Source organism: Buteo buteo, chromosome 18 (genome assembly GCF_964188355.1).
Source record: "Buteo buteo chromosome 18, bButBut1.hap1.1, whole genome shotgun sequence".
Lineage (NCBI taxonomy): Eukaryota > Metazoa > Chordata > Aves > Accipitriformes > Accipitridae > Buteo > Buteo buteo.
Window position 1 is genome coordinate 2020446 of NC_134188.1, and position 27076 is coordinate 2047521.

The 27076-nt window shown below is 41.1% G+C and overlaps 2 protein-coding genes across 3 annotated transcripts in view; one reads left to right on the forward strand and one right to left on the reverse strand.

Moving 5' to 3' along the window:
• Window positions 1–27076, reverse strand: part of NBEA (neurobeachin) — a 510817-nt gene that overhangs the window by 131971 nt on the left and 351770 nt on the right. The window lies entirely within an intron of this gene.
• On the forward strand, window positions 21639–24844 carry MAB21L1 (mab-21 like 1). Its single transcript, XM_075050575.1, has one exon. The coding sequence runs from the start codon at window positions 23526–23528 to the stop codon at window positions 24603–24605; it is 1080 nt and encodes a 359-aa protein (XP_074906676.1). The 5' UTR covers window positions 21639–23525; the 3' UTR covers window positions 24606–24844.

The following is a 27076-nucleotide window of genomic DNA, read 5'->3' on the forward strand; positions in this document are numbered from 1 at the left end:
TACAAACCCATGCAGCTTTCCCTAACTTTCCACCTCAAGGGTTTCTTTGATATAAAATTAAAATCTACTTTTTTCTTATTTATTTCCTTCCTGCAATGCAGAGTCCAGAAACTGTGGAAGATTTTTTTTTTCTAGATTTTCCCCCAATTTTTTATTAATGAGCTCATCGGAGAAAAAAATAGCTTATGGTCACTATAATACTGCCATGGGATTTCATTATTATGTTAAGATTCTACAGTTTTCCTCAAATAACATGGTATTATAAACAACTTTATGAACTGATTTTCTCAAATTAAATGTGTTTTTCAGCAGGTTATACCCCTTGAGATAATTATTTTGGGATTGATTTTTTTTTTTTCCACTTTTTTTCTAGCTGAATAACTTGTTCGTAAAAAGATTGGCTGTTATTTTAAAACATTTTAAGAGAATGAAAAATATTTTCCAAGCTTGAACAGGGTTGTTTAAAAATCATTTCATTTTAAACTTTGGCTTGTTTTAAATACAGGTTGTTAAGAACACAATCATTTTGACAAACGTGAAACAACTGGGATGAAATTGAAGTTCTTCCCCCACCAAGAGCCATGGATAGCCTTTAGCGATGTGATGAGAGCTTTGCATGTAGTTGTGTGTATACAATGTAGGTTCTCATATTCTGAAATATAGGAACGTGTTTTTCATTTAATGATTTTAATGTATACATAACTGAATTATCTTACTGTTCAAACACTTAAATCATCCATTAAGGGTTCTAAAATAAATTCACATGTGGAGCTCCTCATCTCCACAGGCTTGTGTATTCTTATTTAGAGCTTGGAATATTTCAATACTCCACTGAATACTGCAAATACGTCCATTTAGCGTAAGACAAAAGTTACTTCTTTTCCTTCTTTTTCTAATATCTTTTTTTTTTTTTTTTTAAATACATGTATGTGTTACTTTCTGGAATAACTAGAAATACAAAAATCAAACTCCTAGTACATTTTTCTCGAGATACACATGAAAGTGGGCAACTGAATCGCAGCTCAGACACACTGAGCACGTATTTCCAATACAAATGTACCGCTGATGCAAAATACGATAAATGAATTTATTGCAGGGAAAAAGTCTGAGTTTGTTAGCACTATGCTATTTGATCCATTACAATTCTGCATGTACATTTGTATCTTATGTCTCAAAGGACTAAATACATACATCCAGTACATAAATTATACACAGGGAACCAAGTACGGCACTTATGCCCACACGTGTATCTAGCGTAACTCAAATGGAATTTGAATTTACTTTACCATAAATGAGATCAGAAACATACTCAATTAGCCCATAAGGCCTTTGAGTCAAATTAAACTTGGTACAATCTACTATCGAATTAGTTATGCTTTGCATTTTGTAAACCAGAAAAAAATTGGGCTATTTGTGACTTGTGCTTCCAGAAAGCATTCTTTCCTTTTGGTGAGTAAAAGAAGAGGGTCTGAGGAACATTAGTAGTGCCGTAAAAAGTCCTAGAGGACTAGCTCAATCAGGAAATTGGTAATGGGCTAGAGAACCTGACTCTAATTTACTAGACTGTATACAATAATTGAACCAAACCCCGGTCTTGCCTTTAATTACCCCAAGACCTCTGCTTTGCCATTACCCCAAAGGGCCTGAAAGTTCTCACCCTCAGACTGCCGTTCAATAATCTATGGAAAATGAGACGTCCACTGCGACTTGAAAGGCAGTTATCAAACGTTCGCAGCCCAAAGGCACCACCACCCTGGCGTTCTCGTTGGCACTCTCGGCAGAGGACGGGAGGAGTGAGGGGGTATGAAGGCTCCTAAGCTGTCACCCCAAGGGGGATCCTTCGGGTCGCGGGTGAAGGATATCGGGAGGGCAGTGTGGGAAAGGCAGAACTGTTGCTGCTCGTGCATAAATAAAGGACTTTGGTCTTCAGGGCTGTCAATCCAGCATCTTTCAAGAGAACTAAATTCATTATACACAAAAAGGTGTAGATAGCCCTTCAAAAAGGAATGAAGCTGGCATCTGATCCTCCTCTGGATAACTATGTAATTGATTCATACTGAAGTTCCTTTGATGGTAAAACTAGGTTTAGTAAATGGGTTTGTATGTTACAAGTAAGAAGGAAAATCAAAACAAAACAAAGTATATGGTGACTTTCTTACAACAAGAATCCAAATAACTTTGTTTTTTAATATAGACAGACATTTTGGTTTACGCCAACACATAAACGGAAGAAAATATAAATTTTAAAATGGGGAAAACGTCCATATAACACTAAAGAGTAGCGAAAATGTACACACCGATACAGGAAATCTCAAAGTTTAGATCAGCAGCCTTTAAGGCTTCATCGCGTTTAAGAATTTATGCGGTACAGACTTGCTGTAATTGAGAAGAAATATTTAATTCCTGACATCATGTAAGTTCTGAATCTGTTTATCTAAAATTCCAACCTTTGTAGCTGGTAGAAATTTTTAGGTTTTACTTGAACAGCCTGATTACCATTCCCACCCGCAGGTCTCTGTGGCACTGGCACAAAATGGTGACTAGGTGATCTCCCAGAAACTCACACGGATGCATAAATCCTCCTGTTGGCTTTCCTCTTATGGCTATAGAAATCCTGGTGGAGAGGGCAGAAGGCTTGTGACACTAAGGTCCGCTCTGATAACTTCCCAAGAGCTCAAAGGTTGTATCTAATTTACATACAAATGTCCATATGTATATCTGTAGAACACCCTACTGAAATACAGAACTGAAATTGTTTTTTTTCTGTCATTGTGTTTTCTGGTAGATAAATAGGAACTAATGACCAGTAATGTTCACTCATCATAAGCCCACTTTTCCTTCAACTTGTAAGTTCTGGCACTGCAGCTGTGAAACCCATTCTTTTTTCTTGCAGCCCGCCTATATTCCAAAGCAAATAAAGTGAAAAAAACCTGATAGTAAAAGGATCTAGCGGAAAGGCAAAGGGGACTTTTACTCAGCATATGAAGGCATTCACTAATTTCATTTTGAAGAAATAATAAAGCACTTTTCAGCCTATCAATCACAAAATATCAGACTATAAAATATATTTTATGTTATGGGAGTTATTTCACAGCCACTACAATTCTTCATTTCAGTTTGTTACAATTTTGTTAAAGGGCACCTCTCCAGGCTGCAGGATGCTGAAATTATAAAATGAAATACCTTCCTGAAGATAGCCAGGTTAAAAAAAAAATATAAAGAAACTGGTATGTATTGAATATATACACACGTAATGGTCAGTCAGGAAGACCGCATACTACAAATCAGCGATGGAAGATTTCTTCAATATGAAAATATCTATTGATACCCTATTTTACCTGGGCATGGCAAACAGTACCTGGAATAAATATTTCTATAGTCAAGTGACTGGGTTCTCTTTGGACTAAAGAAACTGAGTAACAAAGAACCAAAATCTGTGACATTCTGAATCTCATATTATTCTGATCCTCTTGAATATCTAGAGCTCAGAACAGCCTGGACATCTTCAAGCAGGCTTACATCATACAATTTACATTCACTTCATTCATTTGTGATACTAATTCATGCAAAAGCCTTAAAATTGGGGCAACTAAGGAAAAAAACAGAACAAAATATACACCCCACACCATTTGTTACTACTGTAACTCTCTTGTTCCAGAGTTAGGCAGTGTTTTTGAGGGGAAAAAAATCACCACAGGAGACATACATTATGAAAAGAATTGGATAGTCAAGATTTTTATTTCACCAGTCACTGTGCATACTGCGATCCAAACAGAAAATACATTCCCATTTTGATAAAGAAGTTGACAGAACAAGTTTTAAATTATTTCCTGTTACTTCCATCAGACACATCATATTAATATTTCACTGAGAGCTTAGCATTTTAAAAATGTAATTATTTATGGGTGTCCAAAGCCCTAAAGCCAGCTATTCCTGTCTAAACAAAGATCTGATTGACTACAGACTACATTAAATTCAATCACCATTTATTATGCACAGTTTACTGTTGAAGCTAAATTCTCATCAAATGAGATTCAAGAGACAGGTCGAAACTTTTTTTAAAATTATGTTTTAAGTGGCATTTCCTAAAATTTAAATTCAATGAACAATAATATATGTAGAGTTTTTGATCTGGCTTAAGTATTATCTAATAATGATGGTACTAAATAAAAATCACACGAAAGCTATAGCATCTGCAAGGCAACAAAAAAGGCTTACAGCAGAGACTCCATGAAACATTTAGCTGGTATTTTCCCCACACTGATCCAGTGAAAAAGGGTAAGCTGTAAAAATGTGCTTCTGAGAGTTTCAAACCATATTGTACAGAAGTCACATCAAATTAATACTGAGGACCATTTAGAGCTTTTATTCTGAAAAGCTTTTGAAAAGGGATTAAACTATGAAAACTCGCATGATACTAAAGTACCTATTAATGGGTTTAGGGGGGGAGGAACAATGAAAGTGTTATTTTTAGATAAATCGTTACTTTGTATGTAGCAGCACAAAGCATTTGCTAAAGAGACGCTGCAACAGTTCTCCAGCAATATCCCACACATCTAAACACTGATTAGCAGGAGAATTTTTCTTGTCATTAAGAACAATCTTACCCAGAAAGGAGGGTCTTATGGTTTTCTCTTTAATTTTCAACAATTTCTATAAATAATTCATTAGGAAAACGGAGTCGTAGTCAAAAATTGCGTAAGACCGGCGCCGTTTTTAGAAGATTACTTGTTTTTGTAGGAAATACGACTGCATGCTTGTAGTCTTCCCCACGCCCATCTGACTATTGAAAGCCTGCTAACAAACTACTTGTATAAAGAAAGTTCACACTGTACAATACACTTAACACGCAGAAAAATCATGTTTTCAAAAAATAACAGGAAACAGCATGAGTAGTGAGAACAAGTAACCGGGGTAGTTGTCATCTCATCAAAAATAATGAATGCTCAAGAGATTTCTAACTTCATCTCTTCCCAGTAATTTGTCCGATAACAATAGGCTACCAGGAGAGAAGCGACTAGGCACAGAGCACGCTCTTCTTCCTCGGCGCTAGCTAGCACCTGTAACCTCCAAACAACTATGTACCAGCTGAAATCCACATGACGACAGCCCCAAAAGACAACTGGAAATGTTGTTCCTAGCCTGCTGTGCCTCCATTCAGCGACGGGATGCACCACATGGTGGATGACAGCTTTGTGTCTGCCCCATCTCGCAGCCTCCCCTCCTCCCCCGACACACAGTCGCGCACACACAAAACAGTCTTATGGCTAATGATGCAAACATGAAGTGTAAAGTCTCCTTAATTTGACCCTTGTTAAACTCCTAATTGGATTGAGGCGGTCTCGGAGTGGAAAGCAACCCTGGATTATTCAAGAAAGCTTTTACAAAATGAAGACCAAATTACAAAAGGCTTCCACTCTGGCTGCAGGACACCACAAAGAACAGGCAATGAATTGCAGCTGTCACTTAAGTTAAAAATCTAATCAATTGCCTTTTTTTTAAACAGGTAACTTTTTGAACAGTTTCTTCATTGTGATACTCTTCAGAGTGCGCTTGACCCAAATTTAATAAGCTGCTATTAAAGCAGAAGAGCAGCTGTAGAGCAAACACTGTAGAATGATACCGTGCATTCAGGCTCTTAATGATTTTAAAATGACTACAACCATTGCTTCATTCAAGAGGAACAAAGCTCAGGGCTCTTTGCTCAACAATGTCTTAACACAAACTGTCTGAACAGACAGCATTCATTTGTCCTTCATGAACCCAAAAGGTCAGCTGCATTGCTGAGAACATCTCAACAGTTTAATTGTGTTTCTCCTGTAGGAAGACTGAGAGGAGAAACTTGGGGATTCCTTGTATATGAAAACTAGCCTTTTTTTTTTCTTCCAAGGAAATATACAGCTTAAGTACAGAGACAAGGGGTGCATGATATGCAGACAGGTGTAAAACATGAAGTAATTATAGAAGCTCAAATTAGTTCCTAGGCCTGAGGCAAAAAAGAGAACAGTGCCTTGACAAAAGGGAATAGCAAATAAGGATAGCAAACAAAAAATGGCTTGAATGTGTAAATTAGCAAGAAAAATGAGACAGAAAAGCAGCTTTACTCTACTATTATTCACCACATGAGAACAGAGCAGCTGAACATGATCAAGAGGGCTTTGGAGGAGAGAGGCAGGCATCAACACCGAAACGAAGCCAAAGAGTGGCAGCTCCGCACTTTCTAGTCAGTCACTCATTATGTGGTGAAGTGCTCTCGAGAAGTGCCTCTTATACTTGACCTATCATATTACTTCTTCTGTAAACACATAATCCCTGCTTGTTAGGTGGTGTCAACACTAGCATTCATTCACTGTGGTAGTCCTTTTGTGTATAGACACTTTAGAAGTGCTGCCAAAACCAAAGAATTGACACCATAATAAAACAATTTGAATTTCAACCAGGTAAACAGATCCTATGTGCTTCTGTAAAGTGTACTGTGCGGAGCAATACATCCAGTGTCCCTTACTTGAGACAAAGCTGCTTTCTTATCACAAAACTATTTCTTTGCCTGTCTTTTTAGCCAGGTTAACAACCACCTCATGATTAACATTAATAAATGAACAAGGTTTAATAACAGGAATTAGGGCCACTGCAACTTATTTGCTTCATGCACATAAAGAAAAAAAAAAAAGAAGAAAGAGTTTGCATATTTTTACTACCAGTCAGCTAAGCAGAAGACCCCAAACAAAACAAATTATGGTTGTGCAAAACTGACCGCCTCCTACATGCAACTTATTATTACCATGAAGGTCACACAAAAGCCATAAAACTGCTCAGCTTTTATGCCAGAATTTCATCTGCTCATACAGATATTTTATACTTCAATCTTTGCGAGGACTTATATCTGATTATTACAATTAGATATTTAGACCTTCCACTCAAAGGTTATATTTTTTGCTGTTAAAGGCACAAATTCATACTTAGGAACACTATTTTTAACCAATCCAGAAGTATAAATAATTGGTTCTGTGCTTCTGCCTTAACAGAGGTATTCTAGACAGGTTATCACCCTAACAGTTATGAAGTGCTCTGAACACTTTTGCAGCCTATATGACTAAAAAGATGAATCAGTCTTTCACTCGACACTCAACAAAATATGAGTGAACTTTCTGATGTATCACCACGTATCAATGAAACGCAACACTAGAATGGTAGTATTTGGATAAAATGGCAATTTTTACAAATGAGTCCACGAAGATACACAAGAGGAAGACGCGGATATGTAGCGTCCCACCTCTCAAAGCTGAAGAGCCGTGTTAGCACTGGGTACATCAAAAGAGCAAAACCAGAACATTACAGGCCCAATATTGCAACAAGGTGACGTGATGCGTTACTGCAGCCACGTCTGAAAAATAACATATTATCATGTTACACCAATGTCATCATCCTCCTGCCCGGGATTGCCAAGATTTTTTTGTTGGGTTTTCTTAGGCGGGAAATCGAGCCTACATTCCTATCCACACGCAAATTTTGCAGCTGAATGTTTTGTGTTCATGCACTGAACTGTGCATGTCTGGGAAACCTTGACAACACGAGTGTTTGGCTCAGTTAGCTTACTTAGCAGACAGCAACAGGCAGCTCGCCTACCATTTTGTCTTCAACTCACCCACCTGGGAGCAGGGACAGTGAAATATTCCCACCCCTACTAGCCACTACAGCTCATTCAAACGCCTCTGAATTCTCAGCAGCCTCAACCAACCTGAACAAACTCACATCGAATGGAAATCTAATTCTCACACCTTCTACCTTTGCCTTTCAACTGTTGCTTCTCCCAGTCCTAACCCCTAGGCAGAACTTCTTCCCTACTTCACTGTCCTTCTAGAAATTCCATTTTATACTGGCTTTAAAAAAAAGCAGACATACAAGCTTCCTACATAATATAGTAGCAAGCATTATTTATTACAACCTTTTTACCTTTTCCCCTATCTCTTCTTTCTATCTTTTATTTTCCCCATAATTTCTTGCATTTGCCAAAATTAGACTGTAAAATGAGGCTGGAATCACATAATTTTTATTTCTCTAAGGCAACATGGAAATGTGTGTGACTCTATAAATATTAAACAAGACCAATAACAGATAATGTAGGCTTGTGAATGAAGGCCTCCTAAGCCCATGTTTAGTAACATTAATTTAAGAACATACAGTACCGCGCAATACAAGCAAGTTCAGCAGTTTGTGCATCCAAAAAGGTCTCATTCAGTTCCACTCGTTAGGACTTAATTTAGAAGGCAAAGAAATACCAGCCAAGGTGTCAATATAATTACCCACACTTTTAAGGACGTGCCATGAACTTCATTATACGTGTTCCCTCTCAACTTCTGGAATCTCTCTGTTGTCTCCCTCTTCTCAAACATATCCTGTTTCCCATCCTAAGAAAGCTTGCCCTTACTGTATAGATTTCATAAGTCTCTGGACAGGTTAACCTCTAGGTCAGTGAAGGATGCTGAAAAGGCTGCTGTTTTCACTGTCTGGGGCTCTGGAAAGCAGCTCTTGGAGAATTACCTTATTCATTTTCAAAAAGCAATGACTCCTGCCCACAAAAGCAGCACCTACATTGAGGCTGGCTCAGTTAAAGCACAGCCAAGGATAAGCCTGGGAAACGTTGACACTTTCCAGCGTGATTCACAACATCAGAGTCACCACGTGGGCCAACCGTGCCTAGGTGCACAGGTAGAGATTCCTTAAAGCTGGGATTTCTGCTTAGTCTGGTATTTATCTTCATATGAAGAAAACCCTGCACGTTTCCACTTTAATTCAAACTTCTTTAAGCAAAGAACTACTTCTTCCTTCACAATTTGTCCTCCGATTTCTCCCTTTGGTTCTCTATATCGGTTTTTTTAGTCCCCTCCCTTCAAGGAAAAAAATTTTATTAGAAGTTTTCAAATTAATTTTTCCTGAAAAGTTTTAATGTCTTCCGTTTCAAATTCATTCTCTTGGATCTTTTTGCCCTGGTCTTCAGCCCATCTGGTCACTCTTTTTTCTAACCCAAGCACAGCGTATTTTTTGGTTGTCTTCTTGTTTGTGATTTATTTCTCCTATTCCACAAAGCCGTAAAAAGGTAATTAAATTGATATAAAAATTGAGGGTTTAATTGAGCCACTATCATTTTGCCTGCACAACTGATCATCACATACAGTACCACAGGGGCAGCGTGAGGTTGCAGTTCAAATTCCTTATGCATTCACTAAATTCAAAACGTGCCAGCATTTGCTTTACAAGCAGTCCGACATGTCCACTGTGTGACTGATCGGCACATATGGAATATGGCAAACACTCTTCCGTCAACGCTTTTTCAGAATTTCCAGAAAACAGACGCTCCAACTAGGCAGCCTGGCCCCAGAAATCTGGGAGACGACCAGGGAAAATGGAAGGGCACAGCTTACCAGCAGAAAGGAAAATCTGCTCCTAACACTGCTCAGCTTACCAAGTAAGAATTTACTGCCCAAAAAGCAATTCAGCTTCTTGGTTCTCATTTCTGCTAAATGGTTATCATTGTAGGTACTAATGAGTACTATTTTACTATTATTTTCTAGATACCCATATGGAAAATGATTTTCACCTACCCATAACTGATAAGCATATCACAAGCACTAGCCCTGGCATGGCACAGCATAAATAAGTTTCTAGGTTCAAGGTGACTTAAATAGTCATTCCTGTCACAGAATTCATGTAAAGTAACAAAGGAATGGAAATGAATAAAATGAATGCAGCTTACAGAAGAAAGGAAAGTGGCACAGAGGATGAAACTACAGCTGCAATTCCTGGCTTTTGGAAGGCCACATTCTGCTCTGATGCAAACTCTCACGGAGGCCGACGAAAATGAGACATGAGGTCATGCAACAAAAGTTTGGTCAGCGCAGAAGAATGACATGGTAGCGTCATGGTTTTAGCTAGTGCTTGATTTGGACCATTAATCTTAAATATTTTATGAAATGTTTAAAATTATATAGAACAGATGTATTCTGACTAAACATGAGTAGATTACTCAGCAAACAAAACTACACCTGACAACAGCAATATTTTAATAGCACAAAAACATAATTCCAGCTAACTGTTCTGTAAACGTGACAGTCTTTCTCCAAGGAAAACAACTGCTCATTTTTAGGCATTTTCTAATATACCAGTCATTGTAGTTTGTCATGGTCCTTTAACACAGAACAAACAAAAAAAACAGAAAGCCTTACAAAACGTGCAAAATTCTGGTTTTCATCTGTGAGGTGTATCCTATCTAAGAATTTCAATGATAAGTATGTGTTGTCAATTTAGCAAACCTCTTGTAATATCTGGCATGGTAAGCAGGTAATACGTGCATTACCCCAAAAGTCAAAACCTATCACAACTGAATCGTCAGCGAACCCAAACCAAGGTCAGATTTCATATCGCCATAAATCATCATGTAAAAATTGTCCTCAGAACACGCTTTTATATACAGAGGAAATCCAGAACAAAGCATAAAGCTAAACATCCTCACTGCCACAGTCCAAAACCAAATTCTGTTTATTTAAAACAACTTAAGCGTAACTGCTACATTACGATACAACTGTTCTCAGCAAACCAGTCACTTTACAAATTGCATGTCTCTCCACACACATTACACACAGGTGTATTCACACCCATTCTATACAAACAGCTTTTCTCCAACACCCTTACCTTCTGATGGTTATCATTCTTGGGTATATAACACCACAAACTCTTACTAGGAGAACATGCTCCACGCAAACTCAGGAGAAGGAATGAAGTCACTGACAGACTTGTCCACTTTTGTCTTCATGGTTAGGAAAATAAAAATGAAGTTGAAATTTTCTTTTGTTTCCTTTTCTTTCCCAGTGAAAGTACTGGTTTTGAAAAATGCTATTGATATGATAAACTTCACTGCTGGGACAGGTTAGGCCACAGACAAACTTCAGCTCTGCCATGACCACATCCTCTTGCTTAACATGCTTACCTGAGGGATGTCATTTTATACGCTTCACTTCTGAGAACTAGGGGTATCTTCTCGCCCACCATGCTGCTAATGTATTGAGCACACCCCAGGTTGTTTTCACAAAAACAGCTGAAAACAATAATTCATTCTCAGTAAAGCTACTGTTCTACTCATGCAGCTGGTAGGAAGGGTGTGAACTAAGCAGTTGTTTTCCAACCTTACAAAATGCTACTTATGAAATGTGTACCAAAGTAAGTATTTATCTCTCTTCTCCCATTCCTATGAGCAGTGCTATAACTTTTAACCTCTCCTTTTTTTTCTGGGAATGAAAATTTTGTTTAAGCACTGAAAAAAAGAAGATGCAAAAGTCTTTCTAATCTGGATACAGAGTTAGAAGGTGAAGATGGCAGAAGCTGATAAAACTGAAGACAGACATAATTGAAGACTATTATTACTGAACACGAATGCCAAGATACTTGTAAAAACATCCAGCCTGCTTGGATATCTGTGAATCTGGTAGATGAAGTGACAAACCCTGCAGCTTCTGTGTGCTCCATTACTTCATGACTTCAGAGGTATGTTAGCGCCTTGGAAAAAAGATTTTTAAAACCATCCTGGAAAAAAAAAAAGTATAAGTACTTCTCATACAGAGGATGAGTCCCACTAATGTCAGTGGATCTACTTGCCTGAGAGACTGGCAAGCCAAGACAAATTAGGGTGAGACTGGTACATCTAAGGTTAAATAAAGCTTGACACCCAGGCTTCAGTAATGATTTTTGTTGTTGTTTCTTTCTGAAACCTGCAAAGCTACAAGATATTTCCTTCCCAACTTTTAAACCCATCTTTCCACAAAGTATCATCAGTTATCAGAACTCAAACTGCGTAACAAAATGTGCTTTGCTAAAAGGTACAAAGGGAACCTAACCTTAAGGCACAGGGTTCAGAGGAACTCTGAGCCATTTAACAGCAGTCCATCTAAGTGGGTTACTGCAGGTCTGGGAAGAGTAAACGACTAAACAAGAGCCATACTGAAGTCAATACCCCTAAAGTTAAAGATCCCATTTAGAATTTCAGTTTGCCCCTATATTTTTAAACAGATGTACCCAGCCAATATCTTTGTAATTAGTCTGTGGTACACTGAATACCAAATTTTCTCAGATGGACCCAATACCACATGCTCCCATACATGTCCAAAGTGGAAGACACAATATAACCGTTTTACAGAACTCTCAGGAATCAGACAGGAGCAGAATAAATCACTCTGCGAACAAGCTGTGTACCAGGCTTCATTAGTTATAATTACCCCCAAAATATGCTCAGCAGAATGCACACGTGTCATCTGGGAGTGACACACAATAGAGTGGGCAACTTATAAACTCCTCCAAGCACAGAAAGAGTCCATAAAACAACTGGCTTGTGCATTTGGATTCATGTGATAACACCTCCTATTGCATAAGCCACCAGATGACACAGATGGGGCAAATCCAAACAAGGAACATTTCTTTTGTATAGGCATTGGACTTCATTTGATGCCTATTCAACCAACAAGCTGAGAAAGCTGAGTATGAAACACTAGATCTTTGTCTTTTATATTTCCCAGTTTGTGCTACACTTGCTCAAAATAATGAAATGTGTATAGTTTTAAATACTTTGAACATAATGACTTAAAGAAAAAAAACAAAGCAAAGCAAAACAAACCAGTTGTTAAAATTTAATGTACTTATGCACAGGCAAAACCAAACATTCTTCCCCAAACTTTAAAAGGAAACATTTCTAATATAATATTAACCAGCACCTCCCTTTCATACAGTATATTACCAAAAGAGGTAAGTACTGACTGAAGCTCTTTGAGAACGCACATATCAGCAATCAGATCTATTCTTTCCTGGAGAAAAGAGTATTAATTAACATTATGTTCATGGATCAGATTACCTTTCCTTTAATGATTACTACAGAACCAACCATGCTACAATTATTGCAACATTGATCTGATTTTAACTTTGCTCTGTAAACTCGCTCATTTTTTTCTGCCTCCTGCACTTTCTGCCAATCATAACAACTATCTTCTGTCTGGGACATTCCAATCTCACACCAAATGCACATTTTTTTCTTCCTATTCTTGTTATCTGCTTCTTTGCATCCCTATACCATAGTGATCCTGGTCTTCTTATTAAATGCCTTTTCACATCTTTTCTGTAGTTTTCTATTACTGCCCACTGATTTGATCATGTGAAAATATTGGAGCTACTTGTTTAATGTAATAAAACTACGCTTTACTCGGAGGGAAACTGATATTCGTATACAGTTCACTGTACGGACTGATTTAATGGCAAATATAACGTGCAAGTTAAATATGCTCATATATGTCACTATTTCAATGTGAACATGGAAATGTATATTGTTTGGATGCTACATGCGTAGGCATGTGTACGCATATTGATACGAATGGCCATGTGTCTATTTACTTCTGTATTCAAGTGTATAAAGACAAACAACTAGACCCACTTAAAATTAACAGACACACGTATGTGTACACGCTCAAAAAGCACCTACGCATTGAGGTGGCATATACAGTGCTCATACTGTGTTACGCTTCTGACGTGCTGTTAGGGAACTATGTAATATCCTCACGTCTGTTAGCTACTTCCAAGAAAACCCAGAACGTAACTCCAAAACTCTGACTGAAGAATATATTTCAATTAGTAACTTAATATTAACCACATGGCGCCAAGTTCTGTGAAACCGCTCGTACCCACGAAATAAATACCCGGTTATTTTGATACAGTGGACTCTAACTGAGGTGCATAGACTCAGAGCGGTAACATGAACTGTCACGGAGAGAGCCGAGTATGTCCGCAATATGCAAGATCAATTAAGGTCTATTATAAATAGCACCAGTTAACCTGTGATCTGTCTGTGCATCAGTAACGCTGGGCGGATGTAAGCAAGGGCAGAATTTGGCCCGCTTGGCCCCGTTTCCGTGTAGTGCAACCGAGAGGTCAGCTTCAGTATTCATGCATTCAGCGCCAGCAAACTCCACAGAGTGCTCACAGGCACAGTGGCAGCAATTTCCTATTTTTAAAACATCAGAGAAGCGTGAACAATTTGTGAATACGAGCTGCTATGGTATTATTTGAAGTCACTGCCTTCTTCTTTTCTTTTTTTTTTTTTTTCTCTTTTAAAGAAACAGATATTGAAACTATCCCAGCTAATAATTTCATTCTGACACTTGAGTTTAAAAGGTTAAGTTACTATCTGAAGAAAGGTAATCTGGCTGCCTTTCATAGCAGCCTGCAAGCTCTGCAATCTGCATAGAGAGGGGCATTTGTCATCATTAGCTGAGCAGTGACAGCTGGCACCTAGGGTGTCCCAGATTCAAGAAGTGGCAAAGGCACTCTTTTACCTTAAGTTGCCATCAAGTATAGCATGCTTCATAAGGAGCAATATTTTCTTTTTGTTATACAGCATGAAACAGCAGCAGTGAATGCATCTGTATTTTTCTTCGGCGTGGAGAATGGGCTGATACACAATTAGTAGTTGCCTTTAGACAACAAGACACCAGCTTTATTATAGGAGCAAACATCCAATTCATGTCACTTGAAAATAACGACAATTGGCTCAAAATTAGGGCAGTATATTTTCCTTCAAAGATATTTCAGACTGACTGATTTGTAAATTTTATTTACAGACATGACAAATGGCGAATAAAACACAGTTTTTAACTAGAGGTATAGTACTGTCACTTCAAGCTAGGAATGCCTAATTACTTAAAAGAGACAGGTTATTAGATAGAGAAAAAAAAAATAGTCCTACGCTGGCATACAAGCTAATGCAGTACATTAATGCTTGGAAAGAATACCTGATGGAGCACTATTTTAACAGCAGCATTAGAAACTTAAAGTGTATTCTTACAGTGTACTTAATGGTTAAGTTTGCCATGAATTTTTTTTTTTTTTTTCAAAACAGTTCCATGAGATTTTGCAAATGTATTTAAGGGTGTATTTAATAAATGGAATGTGTAAAAGTCTATGAAAGTCATTTTCATACTACCATCAATTATTAAATCTATGAAAGTCTGAAAAAAATGATTTATACACATTAAAAGACCCTGATTTGGTTAGTTTTACAGAAACAAAATACAAAGCTAAAAACTAATATGCCTTGACATTACAAACAAACAATTTATAAAAAAAAAAAAAAAGAAGAAGGAAAAAAACCTCATTTCTCCAGTCTCTCAAATTCGGAAACATAATCTATAATGCTAGATTTTTGCATTATTATGTAAACTAGTTTTTCACAAATAAAACTAATTTTTGTGTTAATGTAAAATCTATGCAAATACATGCAGTCATTTATCAGGGAAGCTGACAAGCATTCCATATTGGAGAGGGAAAATGAAACTGCCTCAAGAATAGAGGCAATTAATTATTTCTGTATTTTCTCTTCCTCTGTCTTGAGGCACAAAAGTTATCCATCCAGTTAAAACAGCAAATGAAATAAAGAGATTTTTTTTTTATTTAAACACATATGGCTTTTGCCTGCAATACTGATCACCACAAGGTCTACAGATGCCCGTGGCTAAATTGTACACTGGCAGATGCACACAAGGGAAAACCATGTTAATGCAGCGTGGTGAACAAAACAAATGAAGAACTGAATTTTGGGGGGCTGATGGAGAGAGGACTTCTCTTACCCTATCAAGACACGTGGTTTGCCCACCAAGAGTGGATTAGGTGAGTTATAAATTTAACCTGAAAAGTTTTTTCTCTTCTCCTGTGCCAAAAATCTGAACAGTACGTGCAGAAGGAAACATCCACAAGATCCACACAATTTTGTAAGGTACAGATTATAAATAATGGGCTTGCCAAGATAAATGGTTATATTATTTTATCTTTACAATTAAGGACTAATAATACATAATGAATGTACTCACAGAATATAATGAGAAAACTGTTGTCCGACACACTTGCTGTCATTTTTTACCTACTTAAAGAAGCAATCTCTTGAAGTGTAGCTGAAAATTGCACGCATTACAGCACAACCTAGCACGTGCCATATACTCTTCTGTGCTTCAGAGGGCTAGTAGGAGTGCTGCACTTGTTAAGTGTTCCTTTTGATAAGGTTATTTTAAATAATTGAAGCCAAAATTAGCCAGTTCATTCCTGGAAATAATTTGCAGAAGAAAGCAAGAAATAGAGATGGCAAAACATTTACTGAAAATAAGACAGAATCACGTTGATCACAGTAACCTCTCTCTTAGTAGGCCTGTACACATTGCATAACTTTGAAATTACCACCGTAATGACCAAATAAAAAGTAGTAAAGAATATACTCACAATCCATTTTTGACATGTATTCTGAGTATGCCACACAACGTAAGAAAATCCACCACATTAAAGCCAGTGTGGGGAAAAAAAAATTTAAAAATAAATCTTTTTCCTGGAATTTTCCTTCAATTTTACAAAATACTTATTCCGTATCAACAGAAACTGTAAATAAAGAAGATTCAGAAATGTGAACTAATAGAGATATCTCCTTTGCCTCATCTAAAACTAAGGAGACTTAAGAGAAAACATTGTCACTACCCTAACAGATACGCTGTAATTTTTTTTCTTCTTTTCAATGGCACTAATGTATTACAAACGATAACATGCCCAAAAGGCAAAATCTATTTCTACTATTAAGAAAAATCCATAGTAACATTCCTGTAAGATAAACAAATATTTCCACAAGCAGCTAGTATTTCTCTTTCAACAATTGTACTGAAGATTTATGAAATTACAAGACCACGTATTATTTCTGTAGTCTTTCTCATTTCAGTGACACCGGCACTATGCCGCAAAGGATCCGGTTCTGTATATTCTGTCCTTGAGCTGGGCTGAAAAAATGGTAGGGAAAAGTAGGAAGGACAGTAGGTGGTCTAGGTTAAATTTTCAAACCCAAGTAAGAGGAGAACTAGAGTGATTTGTTGCTCTTAATAAGAGATTCAATTCCCCCCTAAATAAAATATTGCGCTCTACAATGACAAGGTTCCACCAGCTAAGAAAAAAAGTTCAGAGCGGTGGTGGGCAAATCAATACATTTTAGAGCCCAAAAGAACTAAGTATCAAGTTTTTCCTGAACAGATCTCTCCCCTTCTTCCTTAAATAATAAGTTGGTTGACAAGTTTGTATTACAGTTATAGCTAGGATATTCTTAGGAACAATGAGTAAGTTAGTTACTTTTAGCAAGTAGGTTGCTTATATTTAAGGCTGTTAAAAGATTCTGTACCTTTTGGGAGTTACAGAAACAGTCCCAAATATGCAAAAGTACAAGAAAAACACAGTTTTAATAGCGATTTTGAAAGCACAATCTTCCACTCATTTCTCTGAATAACCAACCTCGCCCTCCTCCTAAAGGCTTTAGAGCAGATTAGGGAAAGCATTTTTGTGGGAGCATCTTGTCGAAATATGGACAAAACAGCACTGCCCTTCCTCAAGAAGCTAATTCAACGCTATCGCTAAAACACAATGAAATTAATAGGGAAGTTCTGCTTGACAGAAGAGAAGGTATTTGGGCCAAAAATATACTTCCTCACCGACGCATGTATTTGATGCACTAGCCATTTTAAAGGCACACCGTATTTTGCCCTATTCAAACGTTAATCTCCAAGTGTTATCCTGCTTTGGCCCTGATCCTGCAAATCACTGCCCATGCACTTAACTGTGAGCCTAAAGAAGCCCATGACCTCACCAGAACCAGCTGAATGTTTCGGTAACCATGTGTGCGTTGGCAGGATCAGGGCCTTCATAAGGTTCAATGAAACGTATTAATCACTCACGATCAACTCACTCAACTCCTCCCTTCACCATTATTTGGAAAGAAAATATTGGAGAGCTATACACTACATTAAAAAATAGAAGTCTGCATTGAAATATGTTAGGCATGTCTTTTTATAGCTAAATCAAGATAAAGTGAGTTACACAGGTAATTTACCATACCCAGGCTACAGTAAGGGGAGAGGACAAGATTCTTTTTGAGTTAGAGGGACTTAACGTGCCCGAAGTATTGGCAGCATGAAAATGAGTAATAAACACCTAACGTGACAAGCTGTATATGAAAAGACAGTGCTTACTTATAGCTTTACATAGGCTAGTGTTCAAAGATGTTAAGCAACATGATTTCTGCTGATTTCAACAGCTCTAGCAGCTACCTACAAGATGATGTAGTTTAGTTTGCTAGCTGGTATGAAACCAGCTTGCAGAAAAACACCAGTCACAAAACCAAGCATGGTCAAGACATGCCACCCTCCCATCTCGCCTGGGCTAATAAGATGTTGGGTTATTCCTAAAACATAGCACGAACAAGCTGAGTGATGCCATGGTTTATATAATGATGCATTTCAAACGCTCCCACGCTTCAGTTTCGACTTACTTACATTTCCTAATGCTCTAGTTGTCTCTCAGACAACGTATTCCAGGGCTCGAAGTTACCAAGGGGAAAGGTTAGTTTAGACATGAAGTCTGCGGAAGCTGCTCATCCAACACATACAGCTTTATTTTCAAGGTCAACATTGAATATTTTCAGTCATTTAATCATATACAGCATGAGAGAGTAATGAGAGTTCTGCAGTGTTGGATGACCCACTACAGATGTAGTAGATTAAAAGGCGCTAATCCCCGCTGATTCCACACTCCTCTCGCAGTTCAGCAGAAAAGAGCATTCTCCAAGCAGGAGATCTTTTAAAAAAAAAACCCAGTGTTGGACTGCTTAAATAAAACGTTGTACTTTAAGGAATGTCTGGCTTTGGAGAAGCTGATGGAGAAGTGAACCAAATGAATAATTCAATGCATTTTTTCCCTGCTTGAGTGTTTCTGCAGTTGTAGCTAAAATTACAGTTGTGCAAGCTCCATGTTTACTTTTGAGATGTAACATTTTAAAGAAAACAAATCAATTACTGTTTTTTCCCCTTAACAGATTGCAGATTAGAGGAATTTAAAGCATTAACAGTTCATCCGTAAGACCTAGGATGACGAAGCCCAACACTAATGCAAACTCTTTCCACATTTTTTTTTATTTTTAATGGGAAGAGAATACATATACACGTTAAGTATAGCACTAATGCATGCTAACTGTGCACTGCAAAAAGGAGCTATATCACATTTTTTTCAAAAAATGTAAAAAAACATTTGCAGAAAGCTGTAGATAATGGAAGAAAAATGTTCGCATACCTAATGATACAGAAACTTATATCCAAAAAAATCTAAGTAATGAAAGGTACAGTGTCATTAAAACTGAACTTTTGTAAACACTATAGCAACTTACATTTAAACTTAACTTTTCTTTTGTTCCTAAATTTGAAAGTGTAGTCAAAAAGTAAACTACAAATAATAATACAGAAAATTGCAGGTACCATCAACTTCTATCACCAAAAAAATGATGCTGCCTATTTTTATATAATCTGACACTTAAAGCAAACGCGGCACAAATATCTGTCTTTAGTTTTCCTACTTGAAAAAAAGTAAATTTATTGTTGCTGGCAGGATGATATGGATGAAATAACCAGGATGAATTGAGGGGGAAGGGGAGAAAGAGAAGCCAAGAAATCAGATACATTCAACGAGCCTTCAAACTCACTTCAGCAGTAGGGATAAATAATTTAATCAACTCAGCTTCATTTTTTTTTCCTAGCTCCCTAGCGCAATAGGCAGATATTAAAAAATAAAACTTTAAAATTCATGAGCAGTTGTGTATGAAAGAACTATCACTATATAATAAGAACTATAAAGTGATATCAATGCAAGCACTTTTGGTGTATATGCATCTGCACGTGCATTTTAACTGACACTTTTCACCATATGGAAAGGAAATATTGGTGAAATTTATATATGGCAACTTTCTTTTTTTTTTGTTGGGTTTTGTTTTTGGCTTGTTGGGGTTTTTTTTCCCCCCAAATTACATTTTGGGGGCATGGGCGGGTACCTGCAGTCAAAGATTTTCAACACCATTTGGCTTTTTGGCTAACACGAGCGCTACGTGACAAGGCACTGTAGTTTGAAAGCTTTGAAATAACAAGGGGAGTTCAACAAATGCTGCTGTAGTACCCCCTAATTAGGGGGAAAATATCTAGAAAACAGTAATTCGGTAAAAGTCACCAATATCATATGGTACCATTATCATGACAAATGATCAATCATCATTTTAATGAGGTGATTTTAATCTCAATTTTCCAGAACAACTCAATACGTATACAAATAAAACTCAGTGATGAAAAGGTGTTCCTTCCTTTTATAATTTATGAAGGACACATTAATAACCACAGAGAAAAACTAACCGCAGTAAGTGGTCAGAAGCTTCGAAAATATTCGTGTTTTGTATCACATACAGTCAGATTGACAATCATTTTCAGAAGCCAAACCAAACCACCGACTTCTTGTCACGTTAAACGACCGGGTCACCTTGGCAGTCACATTTCAGCGGCTGACCGGTGTCAGCGGTGCCTAAACCCACAAATCTTCCAACTATCAAATCTTTGCTGCGTAGGTGTGAAACGAAGTGATGTAGCGGAGTTAATAGCAGCCTTTAGGGCTAAACGTCACCCGGCCAAAGCCAAGGCTAATGCTTCCCCCAGCCCCCACAGCAGGGCACTGCTGGGTATCCCGGGTGGAACTCAGCACCACGCACCCCAAAGCTCCGATTTAGGATACAAGGCGCGATTTTTATTTAAATTACGTCTGCCACGTTAGGAAGATAAAGAGTACCGGCACCTGAAATCTCCAACCTTTTGCCTTCTGCAACCGGATTTACTGAGCTGAAACCCACGGGAGGGGGGGGCAAAAAATAACCGAACCCTCCTCCGGACCATCCCGGCTCCGCCGCCGCCGAGGGGACGAGAGGGGGGACCGGGACTGGGACCGGGACCGGGACCGGGACCGGGAACCGGGGACTGGGACTGGGACTGGGACTGGGACCAGGACCATGGACCAGGACCGGGACCGGGGTCCGGGACCGCCGTGAGCCTTCCCCCGCCCCGGGCGGTCCCTGGGTGCCGCCCGCCGGACTTGGACCCAACTTCGCCGCTTTTCCCCGCTCCGCACGGTCGTGCCCTGCTCCGCGGCTGAAGGCAGGACCCCCCCCCCACTCCCGGTCCCCCCCTCCCCCGACATCGGCCCGAGGAAAGGGGGGGAGAGGGCCGGCCCCCGCGGCAGGTTCCCCGGGGAGGGATGGAGGGAGGGAGGGAGGGATGGAGGGAGGGAAGGATGGAGGGAGGGATGGAGGAGGCGGCAGCCTCGGACGGGGGCTAAACCCACGCGTGTCCCGGGCCGGGCAAGGACGCGAAGGAGGGAGAAAAGGCAAGGAGGGAACTCGCTCGTCTTTGGGCCGAAAGAGCCAGAAAGCGGCCGCTCCTCCGCCGGGGAGACGGAAAAGCTTCTCGGGGACGACCTGGCTGTCACCGGCAGGTTTTTTTTTTTCAGCGAGGCCCCCCCGGCCCTGCTTCACGGGTGGGCAGGACGGGATTCCCGCAGCAGCTTCCTCCTAGGAAGCGGCACCGGGAGCCCCCGTGTGAACGCCAGCCCGAGCAGCCAAGCCCGAAGGCAGAAATTCTTCGCTGCGCGCAATAAAGTTGGTCGCATTAAGACGTTGAATAAATGTCGTGGAATGTTCTTTGCGGTGTGGCTTCTCCTTCGCGGTGGATATGCCTGTGACAGTTACTTTAAGAATGAGTAAGCGGGCAGTAGCTTAGAGATTCCAAGCGATTAAAAGCTTCGCGGGTTTATTTTTTTCTTAAAAAAAAAAAAAAAAAAAAAAAAAAGGTTCTCTTGAAGTGAAGCTCAGTAAATGCTGCAAAGCAGAAGAGTTTGCCACTCCAGCTTATTTGCAAATAAAGGTCCCGATTGCTAACACTTAAATACGGAAGGAGAGATTTGCTAATTACACACCACACACACACGAAGGCCCGAAGTGTCAGATTAGCGGAGTGCCGGCACGTTTGCAGGCATTGCCAGCATCCCTCCCCGTGTGCGCATCCACTACAGGCAGTTCGCTGGCGGGGCTCTCGCTATACGAGAAATCGCCCGGGTTTGCAATGACTAGATACTTCTAGTGCGCCTGAAAAAGCAGAGGAACATGCACTCTTCACAACGTCTTGGAGCGCTATACGGAACATAAAAACGAAGGCGAGAATTGGCAGATGAGATTTACCGTTCATATCTGCTACTTGATTTCTGGAGGGAACGCGAAAAAGACCTGACACGCGTTTAGCGATTGATTCTCCCTTCACAAGGTACAAACACAAAAAAGCAAGGCAGAGACAACGCCGAAACGCGTTAAACCTCAAAACGGATTAGAGCCTGTCAGAAGATCTTTTAAAACAACACGAATCGCGGACTTTTGCGTAATATTTTATTCCAAAGGCCGCTACATTTGCCGTGAATCTGGCCGGTTCACGAGAGGAAAAAAAAAACCCAAAACACCAACAACAACAAAAAAACCCGAAAAACCCAACCCCGCCAACTTCTGGCTCGCAGTTAGAGGCAACTATCAGGAGGAAAGGACGGCGGGATGTGCCGCCGAGGGTGAGTTAATGAATTTACGCCCCTGCTCCTGCCGGGGCCAGCCCGCTCCGTCGCTCCCGGGTTGCTGGACGCCCGGGAATACACCTGCGTCCGCGTCTCGGCCGTGGGGAGAGCCACGCAGGGATTCGGCGCGGTTTTGCCAAGTCCTTTTCGAAACGGCAATAACCCTTCGAGTTACACCCGAAGGAGAGCGCTTTCTCTTGGTTTCTGAGCTGAACGGATGACCGGGGCGGGTTTTTCTGCCAGTAACCTTCTACCTTTCTATATGTGCCTGCGTGTGCGTGTGTGTGTGTGTGTGCCTGTGTATACATATCTATCTCCCGGAGAGGGATTAATTAGCCGGGTTGGAGCTGAAAGAGGCTGCAGTGACGAGCCCAGTGGCGATTGGCCGCCCGCCTGCCTGGCCCTGCCTTTATAATTTCCACACGAGTGCATCTGGGCTCTTATACAAACCAACAGCCAGCTTCTTCTGACATATACACACACACACACACACACACACGGCACTTTTTTCCACCGTCTGATTAACCACCCCGCGCACACGCACACACACACACAGAGTGATTACTACGGGAAAACATAAATAAATACGAAGAGGTTTTTATTATTTTGACTACTGGAAGCCTCGCTGTGTCTCAGTGCAACTTTTGTTTTTTCTTGCTGCTGGGGAAGGTGCAGCCCTCGATGCTTTCCTCTCACTCACGGACCCTTTAAAAAAAGGGGGAGGAAAAATATCGCCCCCTCCGCTCCCCCGCCCGCCCCCCCGCCTCCCCCCCCCCCCCCCCCAGCCACACACACTTCAAGACGGCTGATCTAAAAAAGCAGGAAGAGAGCATCTGAGGAGCAGCAGCCCCGGCGCATTTTGAAAAAAAAACCCACCCATTTTGTTCCGTTTCAGAGTGCGGCAGCCCGTTTCTCCTCTGAAGTTGGCTCCAGCCCTAGCAGCCGCATTGGATCCCACAGCCTATTGCGAGACTCCGGTGTACAATCCGGATCTCTGCCCCAACATGATCGCGGCCCAGGCCAAGCTGGTGTACCACCTGAATAAATACTACAACGAGAAATGCCAAGCCAGGAAAGCCGCCATCGCCAAAACCATCCGGGAAGTCTGCAAAGTGGTGTCGGACGTGCTGAAGGAGGTGGAGGTGCAGGAGCCCCGCTTCATCAGCTCCCTCAACGAGATGGACAACCGCTACGAGGGGCTGGAGGTCATCTCCCCCACCGAGTTCGAAGTGGTGCTCTACCTGAACCAAATGGGCGTCTTCAACTTCGTGGACGACGGCTCCTTGCCGGGCTGCGCGGTGCTGAAGCTGAGCGACGGGCGCAAGCGGAGCATGTCCCTCTGGGTGGAATTCATCACGGCCTCCGGCTACCTCTCCGCCCGCAAGATCCGCTCCCGGTTCCAGACCCTGGTGGCCCAAGCCGTGGATAAGTGCAGTTACAGGGACGTGGTAAAGATGGTGGCGGACACCAGCGAGGTGAAGCTGCGGATCCGGGACCGGTACGTGGTGCAGATCACGCCGGCGTTCAAGTGCACCGGCATCTGGCCGCGGAGCGCTGCCCACTGGCCGCTCCCCCACATCCCCTGGCCGGGACCCAACCGGGTGGCGGAGGTCAAGGCAGAAGGCTTCAACCTCCTCTCCAAGGAGTGCCACTCGCTGGCCGGCAAGCAGAGCTCGGCCGAGAGCGATGCCTGGGTGCTGCAGTTCGCCGAAGCCGAGAACAGACTGCAGATGGGCGGCTGCAGGAAGAAATGCCTCTCCATCCTCAAAACCCTGCGGGACCGGCACCTGGAGCTGCCGGGCCAGCCCCTCAACAACTACCACATGAAGACTCTGGTTTCCTACGAGTGCGAAAAGCATCCCCGCGAGTCGGACTGGGACGAGTCGTGCCTGGGGGACCGGCTCAACGGGATTTTACTGCAGCTCATCTCCTGCCTCCAGTGCCGGAGGTGCCCGCACTACTTCTTGCCCAACTTAGACCTCTTTCAGGGCAAACCCCACTCGGCCCTGGAAAACGCGGCCAAACAAACGTGGCGACTGGCTAGGGAGATACTTACCAACCCGAAAAGTTTGGAGAAACTTTAGGGGGTGGCCGCGGCGCCGGCCCGACCGACAGATCCGCTCGTTTCCCCGCGAGGTTTAAGCTGCCCGTTCGAAAAGTCAAAGCTTTCAACTTGGCAATGCAAACAAGGGTCTCTTTTAAAAAGGAATATAGCTTAGGCTCCTCACAAAGAACGGCAAATAAGAACAGCAAGTATCGTTCCTCTTACCCTCGTCACAGTTTTGCAGTTCCCCGTGGGAAAAAAAAAAAAAAAAAAAAACAAAAAAAAAAAAGGAGGGAAAAAAAAAGAAAGAAAGAAAGTGTGTTACCTGGAAGGGAAAATTGGCCGTAATTTGACACGATTGTGACCATTCTGCCCAGAAACGGTACCAACGGATTATAACAAACCCCGGTATTTTTCTGTAAGCCCTCTGTGAGTAAAAGCTATTTGGATATGCCACCTGAACAAACCCTAATGTACCTTTTAATTTGTATCAAATATTGTGATCACACATTGTCTTTGAAATTGTGGATGTTGGTGTTTTGTGATTTGGTGAACGGAAGTTAAATTGCCATTTTGGATACTTCAAGGACATTTTCTGCTAAAGAGAAGATACCATTTAAAAAGGTAGATTTTATCACGGTACTTTTGTTAATTGTCTTCTGAAGTGTCTGAACTTAACAAGTTTACATTTTTCGTTTCATATATATTGCTTGTTCTATTTCTAACATTCCATAAATATACTTGAAATGTTATTTAAATATATTCAAAAGAAATTTGGATTCTGCTTATATAATAACGCTTGAATATTGGAATTATATATTTGAAAATGCACTTGAAATACACTGGATAATTACCTTTTGTGATTTAGATTTTAATTTCTGTTGCTGATTTATTTAATTACAAGCTAATAAATGAAGTAAAACGCATATGGGTAAGCGTTTCAATATCGGATCAAGTTTTCCACTCGAACAAACAGAGGCAGCTGTGGTTTTGTGCATTTTGCCTTTCTGTGGATAGTTGCTTAAATCCTGTAAAGCAGAAAACTTCAGGGCAGCCGCCTCGTTTTGCGTTCTGAATAGTTTTGTAGAGCAGGGAAATACTGGCCGTGCAAACACATTAGAATTTAGCTCCAGACGACCATCGGCAACTGTCAGACACCGATGTAGTTATTAAGGCAGTAACACTTTTTCAGCCGTCAGAAAAGAATCTCTTTTCGAAAGGTTTCCTGATGTGTTTCTGCTCGGGTTTGAACAAAGCTGAGGAAACACAACACATCCCCGGAGCAGTCGGTGTACCGAGCAAGCAGCGAGCCTGATAAACCCGGCGTTTGGGCGCAAGTAGTAATAAAGAAGAAAATAAAATTTATAGGTGAAAGGTTCAAGCCGGCACCAATAAAGTGAACAACAATATTACTCCTGACCTACAAATCCGTTATGAAAGCGGTAAGATTGCCAGTTGCACTCCCAGAAATCGAGCCCCTGCGCTCCCAGGGCAGGCGGAGGGAATAACATGCGCCTGCCTACAGAACTGCGAGCCAGCCAAAATTGCCGTCCGTACTGCAACGCCTGCTCCTTCTCAGCATGCATTTCTGTAAAGCGGCTTTAAAAGCAAAACGCGAAGTAACAGCGCGGATTTTGTTTAGTACCCTAACAGTCAACAAGTGCTGAAAGAGGCCGATCGCCGCTGTAACACCCACCAGCAACTGCTTCCAGTGGGTGCACTGGAACAAACCGTTATACCCAGCCGTTCTGCCAGAATCCCCCCTTTTTTTTTTTTTTTTTTTCCCAGCGCTGCGAAGAAAGTTTCGACTTTGAGAAATTATTTGTCAAAAAGAAACCACCTTATTACGACCGTATTAGGACGAGATCGCTGGCATTTTCTTGGAAATCATTTATGATATTTCTGGTCCCCCCCCCCCAAGGTCTTTGTAAAAGCACCTCCCCTATTTTCTCTCTTCCAACGTTTCCCAGCGCAAGAACAAAGAAATAAAGCAACAGCGATAAGCCTAACAACAAAAAAACAACCCACCCCAAGCCGATGCAGGCGACTTGAGCGCCCCGTAACCCGCGTCCCTCCCGTGCGCCCCCTCCTCCCCCCGCGGCCGCCCCCGCTCCCTTCCCGCGGGGGAGGAAAAGCCGCGCGGAGGCTCCGCTCCAATCCCGCACCCCTGCTCTGCCGCGGCCGGGCTGGAGGTTTGCGGGGGGGGAGAGGGAAAAGGGGGGCCGGGGGCGGCGCTGGGGAATTGGTAGTAGTAAATGACTTCAGAAAAAAAAACAGCCAGAGCTTTCCCAGGAATCAAGTCTTGGGTACATGCCTGTTTTCCCTTTTTTTTTTTTTCTTTCTTTCCCCCAGAAGATAAGCAATAACTTGCATTTCAACAGCGTTTACTTAAATGCGCCGTATTTTCTTCTGTGGAAACTAACGTTCTCGAAATAACGGGATTCTCCGGTATCCTCGGAAGGGGTAAAACCCTCCGCGGCGTCTCGGGCAGGCTGCGGGCTGGGACCGCCG